Source organism: Drosophila mojavensis, unplaced genomic scaffold (assembly GCF_018153725.1).
Source record: "Drosophila mojavensis isolate 15081-1352.22 unplaced genomic scaffold, ASM1815372v1 contig_74, whole genome shotgun sequence".
Classification (NCBI taxonomy): Eukaryota; Metazoa; Arthropoda; class Insecta; order Diptera; family Drosophilidae; genus Drosophila; species Drosophila mojavensis.
Window position 1 is genome coordinate 5,591,566 of NW_025318899.1, and position 16,726 is coordinate 5,608,291.

Here is a 16,726-nt window from a genome sequence, read left to right on the forward strand (position 1 = left end):
AACGTTGCTTGGCGGTATAAAAATATTTATTTATTTATTTAGTATTTTAACAAAATTTAAAAATTCCACTTGGCCAGGGACACAAATTACGAAAGGTAGTTTTTTTTTTTTTTTTTTGATGGGGTCTCGCAGAGACGAACGAACATGGAATCGACATGTAAAATACATTATTATAAAAAGGGTAGCAAAATCAAATATACCTAGGGTTCACATTCACACATATGTACATAGGCACAACAGGCAAATATGGACGATGAGGACATTTGAGGAGCAAGTGCTGGGAGGGTAGGGGAGCTTAAAGTGATGCCTGCTGCGTGGTGCCCTTGTTGAGGGCGATCTGCAGATTCTTGGCCAGTGTGTCCATGAACTCGAAGGTCTCCTGGTAGTCCTTGCGCTCGACAGCGCTGGGGCTGCCCTTGATGCAGATGGCCAGATCCTTGGTCATTGAGCCAGACTCAATCGTGTCGATGCACACCTGCTCGAGTGTCTCGGCGAACTGCTTGAGGGGCTGATTGTTGTCCAGCTTGGCGCGATGAAGCAGACCACGCGTCCAGGCAAAGATCGAGGCAATGGGATTGGTGGAGGTCTCCTTGCCCTGCTGGTAGAAACGGAAGTGACGCGTCACCGTACCGTGAGCAGCCTCCGCCTCCACAGTCTTGCCGTCGGGACACAGCAGCACCGAGGTCATCAGACCCAGCGAGCCATAGCCCTGGGCAACGGAGTCCGACTGGACATCGCCATCGTAGTTCTTGCAGGCCCAGACGAAGCCGCCCTCCGACTTCATGCAGTAGGCGACCATATCGTCGATAAGTCTGTGCTCGTACCAGATGCCGGCGGCCTCGTACTGCTTCTTGTACTCCTTGTTGTACAGCTCCTCGAAGATGTCCTTGAAGCGACCATCGTACTTCTTGAGGATTGTGTTCTTGGTGCTCATGTACAGCGGCATCTTGCGGTCCAGCGCATATTTGAACGAAGCATGAGCAAAGTCCACAATCGAGTCGTCCGTGTTGTACATGCCCAATGCAATGCCGGGACCCTTGAAGTCATTGATCACCTCGTTGATGACCTTGCCGTCGGTGCCCTTGAATGTGAGGGTCAACTGGCCGGGTCCGGGCACTAGGTAATCAACAGCCTTGTACTGATCGGCATGGGCATGGCGACCAATGACAATGGGTTTCTGCCAGCCGGAGACGAGGCGGGGCACATTCTTGCAAATGATCGCCTCACGGAAGACGGTGCCGCCAAGAATGTTACGAATGGTGCCGTTGGGGGATTTCCACATCTTCTTCAGGTTGAACTCCTCGACGCGCTTCTCATCGGGCGTGATGGTGGCACACTTGATGCCCACATTGTACTTCTTGATGGCCTCGGCACAGTCGATGGTCACCTGATCGTTGGTCTTGTCGCGTTCCTCGATGCCCAGATCGAATGTGTGCAGCTCGACGTCGACGAAGGGCAGGATCAGCTTATCCTTGATCGACTGCCAGATGATGCGGGTCATCTCATCACCCAGCACATCGACGACGGGTCCAGCGCGAATTTTCTGCGACATCTGTGCGGGAAAGCAAACCAAATAGGAAGGCTGTGATTTAAACAAAGATATCAACTGCACAAACCGACGACAAATACAAGATGGATATCACCTTATTGTATACGACTTGCATTTTTTTCTTAATTTTAATATTCAGCTTACTCTATAATTTAGAAAAGTAATAATAATAAAAATCATGATAATAATGTTAGACTGATAAAGATGAAATTGAGTATTGCAAGCCAAAGTGAACTTTGATCGGATGAGAGAAAAACAGACTATAGAGAAAGCTAACTTGGGATCCAAATTTGATTAGCGGAAATGCGTATTTACAGATGATCGAGCGAAAGCTTAGATAAGCAAAAAGAGAATTAATAGTGAATATACCCCGCCACCCTTTGAAAACAGAGTATTTACAACAATTAATAGTGAAAGCATGGCAAACAAAAATGACAATTTTGATGAAATGTGTTTAGTAGCCAAGCCAATATACTCCAGTTCACTTTGGATACAGGGTATGCACAAACCTACCGCCGCAGAGACACCGAAATTAACTTTAAAATAGTTGTTTTGCTTCAATTTTTGCGGCCCGTAGACCATATTGAGACTGCGGCGTAATGCAAACATTTCACAAACTGCAACAAATTTCTATGAATGAATCTTCTCCTTTTTTGTTTTTTTTTTTTTTGGTTTTTTTTTTTTTTTTTTTTTTTTTCGAACACTAAGCGACAAATCTCCCAATGGACTACACGTATTCCCGGCCAGTCACTGTGCTAAACTGATAACTGCAGACCGGCGAGCACCGTTAGGCCACCAACAATCTCTACTGCACCAATTACAAATGCGTTGCGCAATCGCTGTTATCACCGTTATATGGCCCACTAGACTGGCAGTCAGATAAGCTCCGTGTGTGTGTGCGCCAATGTTTTTATTTTCTCTAAAGTAAAACTAGTAATTTTTCTATGTCTCGAAACAAATTTTAACAAAAACTTCTGAGCACAAACGAAAATACAAGTACGCCCAGGCCTGTGTAATCGTTATCGCATTTGCCGGCCAACAACATATGTAGATATGCCAGCCACTGGCATATTATGTCTCTCCCTTACTCTTATTGCTGGGCTAACTGTTGCTTGCTGCTCTTTCTTCCCTTTTACGCGTGCCAAAAACTTTTCCATTAGTAAGCATTAAAATGGCTTTTTTTATGACAAGTTCATGGTCACACGCAAAGCTGATAGCCGCAGCTGATCTTTATCGATAACGATAGTTGGCATTGAGCAGTGTTGTATAATGGCGCCATTGAGTTGTTTTGAATTGAGCGCCAGTGTGTCTGTTTTCAATTAGAATTTCTCTTATCAGATATTTATATAAAATTGTATCAATTGAATTATTACACAACTATTCGCGCAACTTGTCGCATCTGGCGCGTTTATATAAGCGGCATATGTGCTAAACTATCTATATTTAGATTGTCGCTCTGGTGTGTGTATGTGTGTGTGTGGTGCATGCATATTAATACAGATACGCGATACAGCCCAATAAGCTTCTGTTGCTAATTAGTTTCGATGCTAGCTGAGCAGCTCCTTTGCATGCCAAGTAGCGTGATTTTGTCTGTACATAAATCACGCCATATATATGACTGAAGTAGGCACGCCCACAATTCCACGCTTTCGCCACAAATATGTGTATATTATTTATTTACAATTAGTTCTTGCGGTTTTTTTTTACTGTACACTATCAGTCGGAGTAGCGTATTCTGATAAGATTTGGCGTTGTTAATATGTTTTCTACGTGCTGAACAAGCGTATGTTACAATGCGAGCCCCTTGAGAATTATACTCGAACAATCGTTGTCTAATGAACAAAAAGTGACAATGCAAATATATGTTTAAACTTTGAACGTTAGCTAGAGAAGTGGAAGAAGAAGAAGAGGAGCAGAAGGGGAAAGTTAAGCTAAGCACAGGTGGCAACGTGTAAATTATTCTCTCTCTTTATACATATACATAAAATATATCTTGCTCTCACTCTTTTCAGATTTTCTTCTATGCCAAGAAACCGGCTGTGCTTTAGAAAGCCAACAAAATAAACAAGCAAAGTGAATTGCATATAAGCAATGAATATGTATGTGTGCGAGCATTTCGATATATAGACACAAGCACTTTTATACACACGTATGCATATGAATGTGAACATGTGTCCCACAGATTTTTGTTTTTTTTTTTTTGGTTTTTGTATGTTTGTATTTGTGGGGAAAGTTCAACTCGAAGGTGAAGCAAAGGCGCAACAAAAGCCACAAAGTTTTAAGTCAAAGGTTATTCGTAGTTTAAACATACGTAATTTATTCATTTAATCAGAGCTAAGTACTTCAACCACATATTAACAAACGGAATTTTAGATCAATGATATGCGCACACATATTGTGCAGCTCTAATTGGCATTTATTGCAAGTCAGCATTATGTGATATTCGTATTCTGTTCTAACTAGTTAAATGCAACAGCGAGAGCTTTCGATTGTCATCTGATAGTTAGCACTTTATATAATATAATTTTCGACCATTTCTTACCTTTGAGTAGTATTAAAAAAAAACTGACTTGCGGGTTGTTAAAAAACGAACACTAAACTTTTTACTGCAGACCGCAAGATGGCGAACCACTCCCAATCAGACTCAACGTAGAACTGATTGGAAACGACAACAATTGTGGGCAAGAAGTGGTCTGACTATGTGTGTGCGCGCGTGTATGAAGATAAGCCGCTAGATAAATACAAGTTTGGCGGCCAGCTGTTCGCCAAAATGCTAGCTTGACTTTGAGCAGTGTGGCAGCGCCGTGTGCTTTCAATGAGAGCAGTGTTATAGCAGGCAGCTATTTTGCTGTTGCTCAAAGACGTTAAAGCTTTGAAATTGGTTTCAATTTGAATTTGTAGCTTAAAGTGAGCTTTGAGTTTTTAGTTGGCGCAATGGACGCTTTATTATAAAGTAGATTCTATAAATATATAAAAAACGAATGAAAACAAATGAGAATGCGATTCTAATTGAAGTTTGTCTTCATTTGTTTCCTTAGCTAAAGATGCAACGTTAGTTATCAAGTACAAAAAATTAAAATAATATAAAATTTTCAATAAGTTGAGCTCAGCAATTTTGCCCCAAATCTGAACTTTCTATTGTCTCACAACTCTTTTGGCTTAATTCTCCTAACTTCATTTTGCAGATTGATTTGACATCAAAATTGAATTTTTCCTCGAGTGCCGTAAAAGTGAAATGTGAAGCTATTAAATCTTAACGTAGTAAATAATAAAAAAAAATGGATGTGAAAATAAAAATGATTACCTCTAACACAGCTAGACTAAAAACTGATTTTTTTTCTAGACATTTTTATTGCATTTTTAATGTGCGAAAGTGAAGTGAAGTGCAAAATATGCTTAAGGCGTATAAATAAATAAAGACAAATAAAATTAACAGCCGCAAATTAAAGCAAAGCAAATTAATTCTTAGACAAACAAGATTTACAAAAAATAAATACAAATATTTTAAAGTATTTTTCTCCCATTTCTTTTGTACAGTAAAGACTCGCTTGGCGACAATGTTTATGGTTTTTTTTTTTTTCTTTAATGAAAGAAAAAAGTTGTCTAATTGGCTGGACAGCATGTGCCGCTTTCTATTGTCCAATTAGATAATCGTTGAGCCGTACTCAAATTGTTATATAATCTAATTATAACAGGCTTCAATTGCATTAAATAACAATTTCGTTTTATAAAATAAGAAATAAATTCAAGCTATTTGACTCGATGTTAAATGCGCGCGTGCCGGCGAAACTCTTGCTTTACAGGTGACAATTTTTTTGCAGACAGACAGACATGCCTAGTCGCCTGCTCGCCGCCCCACCCCCCCTCGCCGGTGGCCTCGTGTCAATGAACGTGAAATTGAGCATTAAGTACCAGCAGCTGTCTCTAGCCACTTGGCTACCTGGCCGGCTACCTGGGCTACCCGTTCATTTAAGTGCGTGCCTTGTTTCTACAAGCATAAATTTGGTATTTGTTCATTTTGATTGTTATGTAAAAACTGAAATGAAATGAAATGAAATGAAAAACAAGTAAACTGATTTTATTTTCTAAACAGCACACATACAACAAAACGAAATAAAGTAACAAAAATGAAAAGTAAAAGTCAACGCAGAAGCTATGCTAAAATATATTTTGGCTAAAAATAGTTTTGTTTTTCGGGGTTCGCTTTCTGAAAGTGAGCCTGAAAAGCTGAAAACAATTTGCATAAATAACACAAAAAACCAACGTAAATTTGGTAAAGCATCTTTTGGTTTTGTTTTTTGCTGTTTCTCTAAACTCTGTATATTTTTAGAGAGGGGGAGAGGGATGCATAGATGTTTAGTTTGCTTTTGTTTGTCTGCCACACACAGCGACTTTGACTTTGACTTTTCACTTGTTACACATACGCCCCGTGGTGCGCTGCGAATTTTGAGTAATGAATTATTTGGCCAGGGCAGACGGGCAGCTGGAGAAATGGTTTTTAGTTATCTTTGTTTCTCTCTCTCTCTCTCTCTCTCTCTCTTTCACTGGCTTAAGCTGTGACTGCACGCCTGCAATAATAAATTACTTCCTGGGCAGCAGCAGCGGCAACTGCTGCTGTTACCATTCTGAAGACGTGCAGCAGCTAAGCAAGACAGCGCAGACAAAAAAAAAAAAAAAAATATTACTTTTAATTATATTGAATGGAGAAAGTCAATTTCGTCAAAGTCTGACGCTGTCTGTGGCTGTATCTTTGGCTTTTGTGCGCCATTTCTAAAGACGCAGCTGTCAGTCAGTCACTCAGTCAGTCAGTCACTCAGTCAGTCATTCAGTCAGTCAGTTAGCGAGTCGGTTAGCCAGTTTCCATTTCAACTGCTTTCAGCTTATCTTTGTGGAGCGTCGTCGCATTCTTTTGAGGCGTCTCCAGCACATTGCCCCTCCCGCTCCCTCTCTCTCTCTCTCTCTCTCTCTCTTTGACTATCTTGTCGGCTGCTGTGGCTTTTGACTGCTCTCCGGTTACACTTGATATTTTTTAATCGTATTGCCGATCATGTGGCATGTGTGGCACATATATCTCTATATATACATATATGTATACTTTTCTTTCATTTCACCAAGTCTGTCTAAATGCAAATGTCGTGCGTCAGCTGAGAATGATATGATATACCCTGTACGCAACAGGTGTGTGAAGGGGTGGCTTAAAATTAGCTGTAAGGTTGTTTACGTTAATGGAGACATTTATTTGATACATATACTTAAGGAATTATTATATGTTATAAATTAATAAAATATATATTATAGCAGTAGTATAAAGGTAAATTCGGATTATAAATAGACTACCGTCGTAGATCACTTATAAAAATACCAAAATAATTTTTATAGGGTACCTATTACGTCTAACCCACTGTAAGATATTTGTAAAATACTTTAATAATAATATAAATATGGTATAAAATGTATATAAAATGTATTTTAAAATCAATTATTTACCTTCGTATCTCATTTACAGGGTATCTGCCAGTCTAGTTCGAAATAGCTCTGCCTTTTTTATGTGGGCTTCGAGTTATTTATTAAGAGCTTGTTTCGATTAACAACCAGAGGGCCGAGCATACACACAAAGTTGATTTTGATTATGTTTACAGTTATGTCGTCTTTAGTGTTTATGCAAATTTATGCTAAGCTCTGCGCGACAGATGAGCCCACTGCACCTGTCTGTGTGTGACTGTGTGTGTGTGTGTTTGTTTGTGTCTCGTGTGAGATGTGGGTTAGGGCTACCGATTCACCTATTTGATTTGCCTTTAATCTGTTTATTTATTGTTTGCTACGATTTAAGGCCAGGTTAAGCTGATCTATTGGCAGCTATCATCCGCAAGAGCAGTGAAAGGCGTTGCCAATAAACCTTGCCAATAACTTGCAATGGCTTTCAAAAAAAAAAAAAAAAAAAAAAAAAACACAGAAAACGAAGCAAAAATCCAAAAAAGAAAAAAGAAAAACGAAAGCCAAGCCCAGAGTCGGAGACAACGAGATTTGCGTTCGTTTTTTACTAATGAAGTGCAACAGCAGCGGCAGCAGCCAACTGCATACCAAATGTCTTCTGGGTCAATGTATCGCAATGTTGGCCCAAACGCAACTTGGCCACAGTCACAGCCACAGCCACAATAAACGCATCTAACTACCCAAGTCTTGTGAAAATCATTAATGCGCTCGTTGCTAGCCAAATTGCTTGGCCTCGGCTTCGACTTCGACTTCGACGTCGACGTCGACTTCGGCTGCGGCTTCGACTTGGCTTGCACATGTTGGCGGCTTTCACATGGACAGCAGCAGGCAGTAGGCAGAAGCAGGCAGCAACAGGTAGCCAAAGGGGGCCTCTATTGTATTGTCATCTGAATATGGCCAATATAGCCAAATATTAATTCCTTTTCTACCATCTGTTTATATGCAAATTTCAGCTGCCTTAACGTTCTAGCTGGAAAGTAATGCGCGATCAGGCCGCGGAAATGTTGAAAGCCAAATGCATTGGCCATTGGATTATTGTTAATAGAATTGAATACACTTTGGTTTTTTGTTTCCCTCTGTTTGGCCCCGAGGCATGTGCGGGGCAGGTGAGTGACGGGCTACATGCGAACAGTTGATTACGGCAGCAGGTAAAATGAAAAAAAAAAATGAAGAAAATGCAGAAGAAAAACGAGAGGCGGAATTTTACATTAGAATTAGGTGCGCAATTCGCATGAGAGGTATAATCCCTATCGACCGAGGGATGTAGTGTGGGTAAAGGAGATGGAGGAGAGGAGAGGGAGCAGAGGAAGAAAGAGAAGATCCAGGAGCAGGGTGCGGGCAGGGAGAAGGAGCAGTAGTAGGTAAAGGAAATTGTATAGAAGGCAGAAGTTCATCGAAATGGAAAAGTGAAGCCAGAAAGAGAAGGTAAAGGGAACGAAAAACATGAAGAGGGAGAGGCAAAAGCAAAGAAAATAAGAGGGATATAATATGATTTCTGCGCGATCCTCCTGCTCTCATGTAAAAGCCGAAAAAATAAAAATATTTTTGAGCTCTACTTCCCTTTTGCTCTCATATATCTCTCACACTCTATATCTTTACTTTATATTCTAAGAGACTCAAGGGTCATAATATCATTTCCTTTATATGCATGTATGCTCAATGGTAATCGAATATTAAGATCACATGTGAGCTCCGTTGTCAATGCCAGCTCAAGGTAGAGTCGACTATTTCCCATCGAGTCTAGTTCAAAAACTAAAATCTCTAAGATATTTATCATGTTCGCTGAAATCTCAGACAGAAGTTCGTCAATGAAATGCCAAATCTTCATGTTTCCCATGCAATTATCGTTTGATGGATGCAAATATCTCCAGCCTTGGCTTTAGTTGGCTCTATTAGCATATGGATATTTATATCCAATGAGGTTTTATGATCTTTTTGGCGGATTTGGCTGTAGATCTCATGTGGTTTTCAATATCCTCTCGATAAGTGGCCAATAAATATTGTTAATGGCTTCCGATGGGAGTGAGAGAACCTATACGATATTTTGGGTCACGACTCACGACGCAGCGTCTCAGACACGCATTAATTGATTTGTTTCGTAACCGAAATTAGGTAATGCCATGAAGCATTTAAATCTTCTTCTCTCAAAAACGACTTCCGAGCCGCAGCAGCCGTTGCCCCAAGCACTTTCAATGTAATTTTCTACAAATTTTACAGAGCCACACGTGAAAGTTCATAAACGAAAGCAAAAATGTAAAGACACAGGCAGCAGCTACACGTGTGTGTGTATGTTTATGTGTGTGTGTGTGTGTGTCTTGTATCTTTCATTGTCATTAAACAAAATGAAGCAGAACCGCGTCAGGCTATGAAAGGCTTTTTTTTTTTTTAATACGAGTAGATGAGTAGCTAAGTATGTTTGTGTGTGTGTGGAGGGCGGCCAGGCTGAAGAGAGAGAGAGAGAGAGAGAGGGGCATGGGGGCCACTCACGGTGAATGTACGACGATGATCATTAAATGCCAAAAAATGCCAACAGTTAGAGAGTCAGAGCCAAAGTCAGAGCCAAATTATGGCAAAAGGCAAAACTTAAAACTGTAATGTTTCGAATGTTTCATTTTTGTGTGTTGCTTGTATATATGGTTTCACTATCATTTGTCTCTGTGGCTCTGTAGCTCTGTGTCTGCGTGTGTGTGTGTGTATTAAAAGTGAAAACATGTAAAAAGTCATTCATAGAAATGTTAAGACCCAGCAGCAGCAACAGCAGCAGCAGCAGCAGCAACGGCAACGGCAGCGGCAGACGCTACACATATGGCATATAAATTGCGTATACGTAATTTTTAATTGATCGCTTAAGCATTTCGCTTTTTTTTTTTTTTCTGGCCAATTTACATAAGTATAGTTGGCTTATGCTAATTGAGTGAGCATCATTCAGAAGGATTATATATATATACATATTTATATACCTATTTTGTCCACTTTGCTTGTCGCTTAACTCAAAAATTAGTAAAAGTTATGGCAAGAAAGTTATGCTGATTTGTTTCGCTCGCTTGTTATCTAACGCCGAAGCTTGCCTGTTTTGATCTTATTTGTTCGCGTCTTTTCTATTCAGCTAAACAGTAGCTCTTTAGGCGCTGTCTGATTGGCTGGCATTTATTCTGTTGATTGCGTAAAGCTACGCTTTTGATTATTAGCCATTCGTTAGTTAACTGTTTAGCTATTAGATAAGCTTGAGTTGAGGAAAGTTAGAGCTGCCTAGTTTCCTTTTAGGTATGCAAACTCTCTTAGTATGTTTCATTGTTAGACTATGGTTTCCTTTCTTTTTCTGGAATCTAATAGAAGATACCGGGATGCTAATTGAGACATTTTGAATAAGCTACTATATTATGAAGACTCAGTAAAATAAAATATAATACCAAAAAGTTACATATCTTCATGACTTTTTTCTCTACATTAATTTTTTTTTTTTTTTTTTTTTTTTAATTTTTTATCTTTAAGATCCACGAAACTTAGTTTCGCATTACAATTTATTTAGCATAATTTATTTTAATTAATTAATTACGAAGCGTATTTTATGTAACTTTTATATACTCATACAACCACAAAAAAATAAAATAAAAATAAAATAAATAAAATAAATAAATAAATGAAATGCAAAAATCACTTAGTTGTTTTCCACTGCTTGTTAAAGAGCTGTTTTCTTTTCGATTTTTTTACCTCAAAGTGCAAATGTTAACACGTGTAAATTGGCTTCCAATATTTTAATAAGCATGCCCATTTTTTTTTGTGTAGCACCTACAGTTCGACAGCTCTCTAACATGAAGCTTACCACCTGCTTTAAACACCATTTATCATCACACTTTTCGAAAAACGCTGTTGTTGTTGTTGTTGCTGCTGCTTGTGGATGCTGTGTGTGCAAAAAATGAAGAAGAGGAAGAAGAAGAGTCAAAAAGATACTCATTAGACGGCAAATATTTGTCAATTTAAACGGGTCTTTCGCTCGACTGTGAGTTCAACTCTTTTGGATCATTGCAGTGAAAGTGCCTCAGAAGAAAAACACATTGAATTTCTTGTAATTTTGCTATCAATTAACAAAGCGAACGAACGCACAGTATGTACATACACGAATAGAGTATGCTATAAGCGAAACGAACCTCAAATTGTAGAAGATTAATTGCCGGACAGTCAGCACTCGCTGTTGGCCATCGTTAGCACATCACTACGAGCACTCTGCCCAGTTGGAGAGATGTTAGTTCCAGTCACCAAGTCCCCAAGAGTACCCCCAGAGCCGGTCGAGTGTGCGACACCCGCAGGCCGGCTGAAGAGCTCTAAAAGCAATTAAAACTAAAAGAAAAAGAAAGAGACATTCGATCAAACAGAAATAGTTATTCGATTTTTATGTCTACTAATTTGAATATGATGTGAATGCTGCGTCTAGTGGGTTTTCTAGTGTTTAAAAATACGTCTCTAAGCTATTTATAATAATAAAAGAATATAAAATTAAAAAATACAAATAAAAAATAAATATTGAACATGAAAATGTAAATAATGCAAAATAAATAGAATATAATTTGTGTACAATAATAAAAGAATAATAAAAAAATAAAATAAAAAATAAAATAAAAATAATAAATAATTATTGAACATGAAAAATTTAAATATTATAAATAAAATATAATTTGTGTAAAAAAAAGTAGTAAAAAAAATATATATATATATAATATTGTATTATATTTATGCATATTAATATTTAACAATACAAAATTATATAATATTATTTATGTAAATTTTTTTTATTATTATGTTTATTTTTTATTTTGCTCGTAGTCTTTATTATTTTATTATTTATATACATATACATATGTGTTTATTTTATTTTATTTATTTATCTATTTTTTAAAATCTTATTTATTTTGAATTTATGTTTTTAAATTAAATAGTAAATTCTTTTCATTTTTAATAAGTCAATAGTCAAGTTTATTTATTTTAAATTTAACAATGAATAATATATGCATTTTCTGTATTATTATATTTAATTTATTGACCTGTTAATAAATAAATTGAACGAAATCCTGTTACAATTTTCCCTAACTTCCGCTTTAAGCTCTTCCATGTGCATACTTTCAGGCAACGCTCTTGAGGGTTTATTCCTTAATATCTTTTAAGATCATCTGCTGGCTAAACTTTCGGCGCATTCTCAGTTGCATTTCTCGGAAATGCAACTGCTGCAGCAGCAAAAAAACTCATGTTGAAAGCAAATGTTGCCAGACAGCGTAAAAAAGCGTCGCGTTAGCTGCCGCTGCCGGTGCTGCTGCTCTCCATTGACCTCGTGCACGATGAGCTTTCAAAAATTGAAAACGAAACGCCAGCCAAAGAGCCCAGCAATGGGGCAAGGTAGAAGAAGCCAGGCTAGCGAGTAAGTCACACAGGCCGGCTTCGTCAGTCTGTCTGTCTGTCCGTCTGTCTGGCCTCTGGGATTTGGAGTTTGGAGTTTGGTTTTGCCGGCTCAACAAATCTGAATCTCATGCTGCGTAAGCGGAGATGAAAGTGCTTGGCCTGTGCAGCAGCGGCAGTGGCAGCAGCTGCTGCTAGCTTACTGGGATGAATCTGCCATCATTTCTCCTTCGGTTCATGATGTTTGGCATTTGCTTTGCCTCTTTGTCTCCGTCTTTGCCGTTGCCTTTGCCGTTTACCTTCGGCTTTGCCTTTGCCGTTTTGCCAAATGTGTCCGCAATTCGCATAATAAAAACGAAAAGCGTGTAAAACGTACAAAGCACAAAAGCCCAAACAAAAATCAATTGGAAATTTTACTTTCGACGACATCGTAAAAAACTGCTGGGCATTGAACGGCATGGAAATACCCTAGAAATGTTTGTGAAGCAGCATAGAATATTCATAATATTTTATAGATATGAATATGCATGAATGCATATATATGATGGATATATGTACGTATATATAGTATAATGAATTGTATATAGCATATAGCTCCATGGGAATATACCTTGTATACTAGCTACAATATTTTCGGCATTGTTTGCCCTATAGACCAACAGCATATAGACTTTAGTCAAATATATTTTACAAACTTCACTTCATTTACTCGTCAACACCATATACCCTCCTTCAATATTCTACAGGGTATCAAAACACAAAAAGATAGATATTGAGAGGCGGAAGATGGCACAGAGTGAACCAAACTGAAACTCTAATACCCACATTTGTCGACTATTTGCGTGCTGTCATTAAACTATAATTAAATTTCTTTTCTTTTGATTTTCACCCCGTGCAACTTAAAAGTCATCCTCCATCGGAACACATACACACACACACACTATCACCGAGCGATCCATTGGCGTGAAGGGTTTACCAAAACTTCACGCCTGTCACGCCGCTTGGAATTTGTATTTCTTTTAGTTTTGCTTTGTTGTTGGTTTTTGTATTCAGCGACAGCAACTGAAATTTTTGTAGATTTTTGACAAGAGAGAATCATCTGCACTTTTTGCACATCATACGAATTGGCAGTCACAACTTGACTTGGGCTAAGTCAATTTTATTTCTAGTATGAAATATAGAGGAAAAGAATATTTTTTTTTTATTTTTATACGAAAATAATGTAATTAATTTTTAAAAATTTATTACAAATACAATTTGAGTTATTTTTTGATCTGCAGAAAGTATAAAAATTTGTATTGTATAAAATAAAATTAAATAAAAATAATATAAAATAAAATATTTCTGCATTTCTTAATTTAAGCATCAAAAACAGCTTGACTAAGATTAATATATTTAAAAAAAAGGTATTTTTTTTTATTTATTTTGCTGTTGTTAATTTTTAATATAAAGGAAAATGTAAAAAAAAAAAAATAATAATAATAATAAAATATTTTGAAGCAATATAATAATTATTTTTAATAAAAAAAATTAAATAAAATAAAATCTTTGAGCAAAAATAATATACAAGTTAAAATTTATTTTTATATGTTTTTTTTTTCGTTTAATTTATAGTTTTAAAAAATCTTACAAGTAACACAAATAAAAGGAATAAAATTTAACTTATTCTTTGCCTTCTTCTTCTTAAGTATTTCATCCAAGCTCCGCTTTAATAACCAGATGCTATCAAAAGTAAGCCGTCCCTAAAATATTGCTAATTGTGCGTTGTTGGCAGTGAAATGCGTGGGCATTTGTGGCAGCTAGACTGGCCACATTTGGTGGCAAGGTCTAATGAATTTATGAGCTGTCGCTGTGGCAAGGCATATCACATGGTTGGCTCGGAGGCAGCAGCAGCAGCAGCCGCATCAGATGCCGACTGCTTCTGCAACCGGGCGGCAACATTGGATGGGTCGACCCACCCAGTGTTTGGCTGAGCCATATGAAGACTTCATGTGCTGTTGCAGCAAAATGTTGCAAGCAGGCAGGCAGCGAGGCATTCAAATGCCTCGTTTGTTGTTCTTCGCTTTGTGGCTGTGGCTGGGGCTGAGGCTGTGTCCGTTCTGGTGCATGTCTGGCGAGCAGTTGCTGGCCAACTGCTACTTACGACTGCCAACTGGCCATAATATGTAATTTCAATGATTTGCATACAAAACACTTTTCACCAAACGTAGCAGAAGAAGAAGCAGCAGCAGCAGCAGCAGCATTGGCCGCTTTGCTGCAGAAGCTGCAGCTGGAGCCAGCAGGCATTCGTATGGACAAACAAACACGTTAAATACTTCCGCGTTCGTTGCATGCTACACGAGGCGCAGGAGCAGCAGATCGAAGCAGCAAGAGAGAGAGAGTGAGTGAGAGAGAGAGAGCGTGTGAGAGAGGCAGAGTCGGTCAGGTGGACAGTGCGATCTTCACAGATGCATGCCACACAGTTCTTTTAGTTTTCGGCTCGTTCGTTTTCATAAGCTCGAAATATTCATATTTGTCACGAAGCCGCTTGCAGCATGGCCCCAACAAAGATTTCCTGGCCAAGAATGAGGCCAACTAATGGGCTTTGCCTTGTTGCCAGTTTGCCTGCTGCCTGCTGCCTGTTGCCTTTTCGCCAGCGTCGTTTCTGCGAAACCGAGCGAACGAAAATTATAATAACCAGTTTAAAGTTAAAGTTAAAGTTCTTTTATAATGCCTCCAAGCCGCCGTCGCTCTTGACTCTTAACTCTTCTTTTTTTTTTTTGGCAAGCCGGCCAATGACCCAGCACAATTTACAAGGGCTTTACGCAGCCGAAAACGTGAGCTGGCCCAAAATGGGAGCGTGCCCGCTTTCGAGGCAAGGTCAGCAGGAGCTGTAGGGAGTCGAGTGCTGGCTCCATCGGCGAAAGTTTTTTCGCTGCCAAAAAGGGGTAGACAGAGGGAGAGCGAGCGAGAGGGTGAGAGAGGGTGGGAAAGCAGAAAAGTCCATTTAGATTTAATGAGATATTGGGCCCAAGTCAAGTCGCGTCCGGCGCGGCCTTTCCTTTGGCACAGAAGCATATATGAAAACTGCAATAAAGCAAACGCTTGACGCTTGTGGCCCATAACAAATGAACAGCAGCAGCAGCAGCAGCGGCAGCAGCAGCAACTACACAAATGTGTATTTTTTTTTAACAAAAATTCCAAAAGCAAATCCATTTTGTTCCGACTTTCATTTCGGAGCAGCAGCAGCAGCACACACACACACACAAACACACACTCTTAGAGCAGACAAAAAGTGATCGCTGCACAGTTTGAAGACAATTGTATAAATGAAAGTTTAAGATCTCCATGAACAAGTGTGTGTGCATATGTGTGTGTGTGTGTGTGTGTGTCAGTTATGTGTTTGTGGGGCAGGGCAAACGTGTGCGCCCCCTCCTCTATGTGATATGAGCTAACGGTGGCTCTGCCACTGCCATCGCCTGTGGCAGCGACAGGTTGTGCTCAGCGCCGGCACTTGACTATGCAACTGCCCCGCCACTACCCCCTCGCCTTTGGCCGGGCAAGCGGCTTACAGCTAGCCACCCAGACACCTGGCACGTGTTGCCCGCCAATGAATAGGAGAGAAGTTGTTGTTGAAAAACAACAACAAGAAGAAGAAGACAACGACAACAGAAACAATTTTCAATTGTTTAGCAGAGGCTGTCCATGTGGATGTGGATGCTGGGGCACATTTCTCCATTGCAGCTTTGACTTTGATTTCGATTTACTTTTGCTTTTCATTGTTAAAAGTGCCGCCAATGCGTCAATGCAGCATCGGCCCCAGTGGGGCAGCCATTGGAGGTGGGGGCGTGGCATTTGTTGTGTCTGTTAAGACTTTTAATAACAATTTTATGGTTTTTAACACAATTCGCTTTGCGCGCTGCCCATTGTGTGCACGGGTTTCTATGGCACCCAGAGAATGGGAGAGAGATCTGATTAGAAGTTGCATTAAAAGTGAATCGTTTGTGAAATCAATTGTTGGAGAATTACTTTAATTTTTATAGGGTATTGTGGACGAGGGCCAAGAGTCGGGGCTGAAAGACAAACAAGATCTGTCGGAGGAGAACAAAAGAAGCACGAGCGAGAGATAAATGGTGGAAAGAGGAAATGAGAAAGGAAAAGTAAGAATGAAGAAGTTGAAAGGAGGTGGGAGGAAGGAAGGTTAAGGGATGTAGAAGAAGGAGAGGGGATGGAGGAAAAGAGAAGATGCAAAAATGAAGAAAGAGGAAGACGACAGAAGGAAAAATAAAAAGTAAGATGGAGGGAAGAAAGAGGAAG

General features: G+C 39.1%; 1 protein-coding gene across 4 annotated transcripts; it reads right to left on the reverse strand.

Moving 5' to 3' along the window:
• Window positions 1-8: 8 nt before the first annotated feature.
• LOC6581507 (isocitrate dehydrogenase [NADP] cytoplasmic) lies at window positions 9-4,207 on the reverse strand. 4 transcript variants are annotated; one of them, XM_015161873.3, is made up of 2 exons: window positions 4,092-4,207; window positions 9-1,552 (listed from the first exon to the last, which is right to left on the reverse strand). In XM_015161873.3, the coding sequence occupies exon 2, from the start codon at window positions 1,550-1,552 to the stop codon at window positions 296-298; it is 1,257 nt and encodes a 418-aa protein (XP_015017359.1). In that variant the 5' UTR covers window positions 4,092-4,207; the 3' UTR covers window positions 9-295. The 4 variants fall into 4 exon arrangements, with proteins under 4 accessions (XP_015017359.1, XP_015017362.1, XP_002007235.2 ...); XM_015161876.3 differs by lacking the exon at window positions 4,092-4,207 and adding an exon at window positions 2,399-2,563; XM_002007199.4 differs by lacking the exon at window positions 4,092-4,207 and adding an exon at window positions 2,063-2,347.
• Window positions 4,208-16,726: the final 12,519 nt, after the last annotated feature.